Below are 4,020 nucleotides of genomic sequence, written 5' to 3'. Positions count from 1 at the left end.
GTGGGTGATGGGAGCAAATACTTACACAGAGTAGAAGATCGAGGGCATATGGAATGGAGATTGATTTGTTCTTACAGAAAAGAGAACTGCAGGAGCTGGCAATCACTTCACTTGCTCCTAACAGCACAATGTGTTCCTTCGCTGGATCTGTTTCCCACGATCCTCAATGATGGCATCCTTGGGGTGCCCAAGGCCAGCATCCTGCTCTTCTCTCTCTCCGCACCCTTCTTGGTGGACCTTATCCACTCCCATGGTTTCAAATGCCTCCAGCGAGTTGACATCTGCGTCTCTGTCTCCCACCTAAAGCTGTGCTCAGCACTTCAGATGCTCAACATTTATCTCCATCAGATGTTCCAGTGAGCCACATACTGAAGCCAGCCCTTGCCCCTGCCCCTTCCCCACACTTCTCTCTTTTACTTGAACATTGAGCAAAAGAGTGTTCCTTGCCAAGGTTCTTCGGCACAGCCCCTTTATCCACTGCCAACCCTACTCCATATGTCACCAACCCCACTGGCTAGCAAGTGAATACCAATCCCATAAATAACCAGCTCCGCTGGCTAGCGGCAAAACCAGTCTGTCAACCCAGATCAGTCTGGTCCTTAGAACCATGCTGCTACCACACACTTCCCTTAAAGGAAGTTTCTGCAGTTACTGTATTTGCAATATGCATCATTAAACTTTTATTAATACATAACTATTCACATTTAAGTCAGCAAGATAAAGTATAACCTTATGATAAATATTCATATGAGAAAAAAGTCTATCAAAATGGTTTATTCTCACAGATTATTGCTGGAAGAAGTCCTTCAAACAAACCAGTGCAGTGAAAATGTATCAGTTTTCCAGATTTCTTCGCCACTGCTCGATATGCATCCTCTTTGTAATGTTCTATGTGTGTGTTGTTAGAGAGCTGCTACTTCAGAGGACAGTGACTCTTTGGTGTTTATTTGTATTTCCAAGTTTATGATTTTTTTAAGGGCTACTTTAGAGCTGTGAATTGTCTCACTGTCCTTTCACTCTCTCTTTTTAGTTCTTCAATATGAGCATCCAGGCGCTCCAGAATATGGTGAGACCTCAGCTCCTCCTCTTCCAAAAATCTGGTAGCTATTGAACTAAGGGGAGACACAGGCAAGGAACACTGGAAGAGAAACAAATGTTGCCATGTATAGGAAAGCAGAATATCACATTTCTAAGACACCCTGTTTATGATATTTTCTAACTAGCAATATTAAAAGGTAATTTTTTTCCTCTGAAAATATATATATATTTTTATTTTCATCCTAATGACAACAGTAGTAAAAGAAAAAAATTCAGTTAAGTTCTGAAAAAAACTAATGAAGTTCTCTCTGGCTCAAGTTATATTAATATAAAGTATCATAAATATATTAGTCTGAAATATTATATTAGACTGAAATATTAGTCTAAATATATTGGTCTGAAATAAATCTCAATTTAGATTTATATCCTTCTATACCCCAGAAGAGAATATAGTTAATGTCTATTGCTTCAAACTTATTTTAAAAACCTGAATATGTCACTTTCATTTCAAAGCACAAAAAAATTTTACCAAAAGTAAGTTAGATGCCAGCTAAAATCATATTTTCTCTCCTCAAACATTCTAGTCCACAGTCTCTGATCTGAAACCCTTGGGGTCGGTGGTGTTATGCCACGTGTAGTCACTCCTCATTCACAGTAGCTGTATCCTACAAACTCACCCTGAACACTGAATTAGTGGACACAGAAATCACTGGCCCCAGGAGAAATAAACACACACACCCCTCAATACAGACTGTAATACCGAATCCTAGAAATAGTTCATTATGGTAGATTCTACATTCTTCATTTTACAAAAGAGACATGAGGTTCAGAATTGGTAAATGACTCACCTGAAGCCACCCTACTACCATAGCCACAGTTGGGATTAAAACTCTGTCCAGAGGGCCCAAGCGGAGCTTCTTGTGCTACGCTGAGCTACCCGTACCCTACAATCTCTGTCCTCTGGTCACCTCCTATGAGCACTGAGGAAGAAGGCAGAGCTCCATCCTGCTCCACCTTGGCTAGAGATGTGCAAGTCAGCAACTCACTTTGCCACTCTGCACACACCCACAAATGACTGTGAAGGGCCGAGTATCAATCTGAGAGTTACAAATAAAGTTTAAGGAGTACGAGAATCCACAAATACAGAATCTGTGAATAATGAGGACCAACTGTATCACCTTAGTGGAATCTGAGATCATATCCCATAATCAAACACACTGATGTTTCTGAAGCAAGACACACGCATACTACAATACGTGGGATAAATAATGTCTATGCTTAGTATCACATCAGCTCAGGTCAGGGAAGGTTTTGGTGCCAAAAGAGTTTTGCTGCTAAACTTAGGAAGAAAGTTAGTCATCAGGGCTTCTTTGGACTTCAAAATTACATATAAGTGGAGACTTATCAACTTTCACAGATAAATGACCACAGATGGTTACAGGACATAAAGGCCCCAAGACAAGTACTTCAAAGTAGAAGGCAAAACAATGGTCCAGTCTGCACAGCAGTGGAAAAAACAGGGGGCTGGCAAAGTGTCGAGGCAGCCTATGGCACCAGGACCACCATCTGTGGTACCCGAGCAATGCTCTGCACCTGTCAGAGACCCTGCCTTTCTCCGTCTCTGCCTGCTCCCTTCCCCCTTCCAACAGTTCCTCTTCTCCTTCTTCACTGTCTATGACTTAGGACTATCTTGGCATCCATAGATATTCCTTAAACCAACCATTCCAGTGGAAAATTAAGCCTCTCTGAAAAAGGCAGGAAGGGAACTTCCAATTAAGCTTAAAGACAAATAAATACCTATAATTTCTATTTCAGAACTAGGATGTACTCTGAAAAGCAATCTTGGCTGAATGTGCCTTCATAAACAAAACTGTAAGACACAAATACATAATAATAATATAAAAGAGTGCTTGTGCTAGAAAACTAGTAAGAAAAAAAAATCACCCTCTTCACCTTTAAAATAAAAAAAAGAAATTGAACTGAAATAATCAATAAACTAGTAAGATCAGAAAGTTTCCATACCGAAGACATAAACTCTTCCTGGTCATTCACACTTCCAGATACAGTGTCAGACAAATTGGCTTCATTTGCATCTATCACTGAAGGCAAAGAGTGAGTTTTACCCAGGAAGTAGGAAGGCAAAGAGATGGTGGAGCTGCCAGGGCTGACTGGAGGACTTTGGGGACTTAGGGCCCTGGACATACTATCCGATGCTTGCTCTGTGGGAGAATGAAGACCAGTTTTGTAGTGCTCAGTCTTTATTCCATCATGTCTGTGCTGGCCATGGGTTGGCCTGGATAGTAGATTAGAAAACAAAACAAATGAAAAATTGTAGTAACTTTTCTCTTTCTAATAGAAATGCTGTAGGAAGTTCACTTAAAAAATACACAAGCTAATTCATAAGGCTAAACTTTAGAAAATGAGCAGCCCCCAGTGTTTTTTCAACCTGCCCTTATATGATTACAATACAGACAGTACCCCAAAAATGTATACACGTTTTAAGAGATGTTAGCTATGTATTACTTTTCAAAGTTGAATTATGGTAGCAATGTGTGCTATGATATTCCCTCAGAAGATGGTGTTATTTAAATTAATGCTGGCATCACCATGTGACAGACAGGACAGTCAAGAAAAATGGTAGAATGGCTTGGCACCTGTGGCTCAAGTGGCTACGGTACCAGCCACATACACTTGAGTTGGCGGGTTCAAATACAGCCTGGGCCCGTCAAACAGCAATGACGGCAGCAACCAAAAAATAGCCAGGTGTTCTGGCAGACACCTATAAAATACACAAGCTAACTCACAAGGCTATACTTTAGAAAATGTATACTTGGGCTGGGTGCCTGTGGCCCACCAAACAACAATGACAACTGCAACCAAAAAAATAGCCAGGCGTTGTGGCAGGTGCCTGTGGTCCCAGCTACTTGGGAAGCTGAGGCAGGAGACTCGCTTGAGCCCAGGAGTTGGAGGTTGCTGTGAGCT

General features: G+C 41.2%; 1 protein-coding gene across 1 annotated transcript in view; it reads right to left on the bottom strand.

The window, feature by feature from the left end:
* Nucleotides 1–758: 758 nt before the first annotated feature.
* CEP63 (centrosomal protein 63) overlaps nt 759–4,020 on the bottom strand; it is an 81,923-nt gene continuing 78,661 nt past the window's right edge. The window contains exons 13-14 of the mRNA XM_023512993.1: nt 3,061–3,331; nt 759–1,138 (exon numbers count right to left, since the gene is read on the bottom strand). Coding sequence (XP_023368761.1) covers nt 980–1,138; nt 3,061–3,331 — 430 coding nt within the window. The 3' untranslated portion in view covers nt 759–979. The remainder of the gene's footprint in view (nt 1,139–3,060; nt 3,332–4,020) is intronic.

The sequence above is a fragment of the Otolemur garnettii genome, unplaced genomic scaffold, assembly GCF_000181295.1.
Source record: "Otolemur garnettii isolate 467f Iridium unplaced genomic scaffold, OtoGar3 scaffold00032, whole genome shotgun sequence".
NCBI classification, from domain to species: domain Eukaryota; kingdom Metazoa; phylum Chordata; class Mammalia; order Primates; family Galagidae; genus Otolemur; species Otolemur garnettii.
This window is presented reverse-complemented; position numbering and strand designations above follow the sequence as displayed.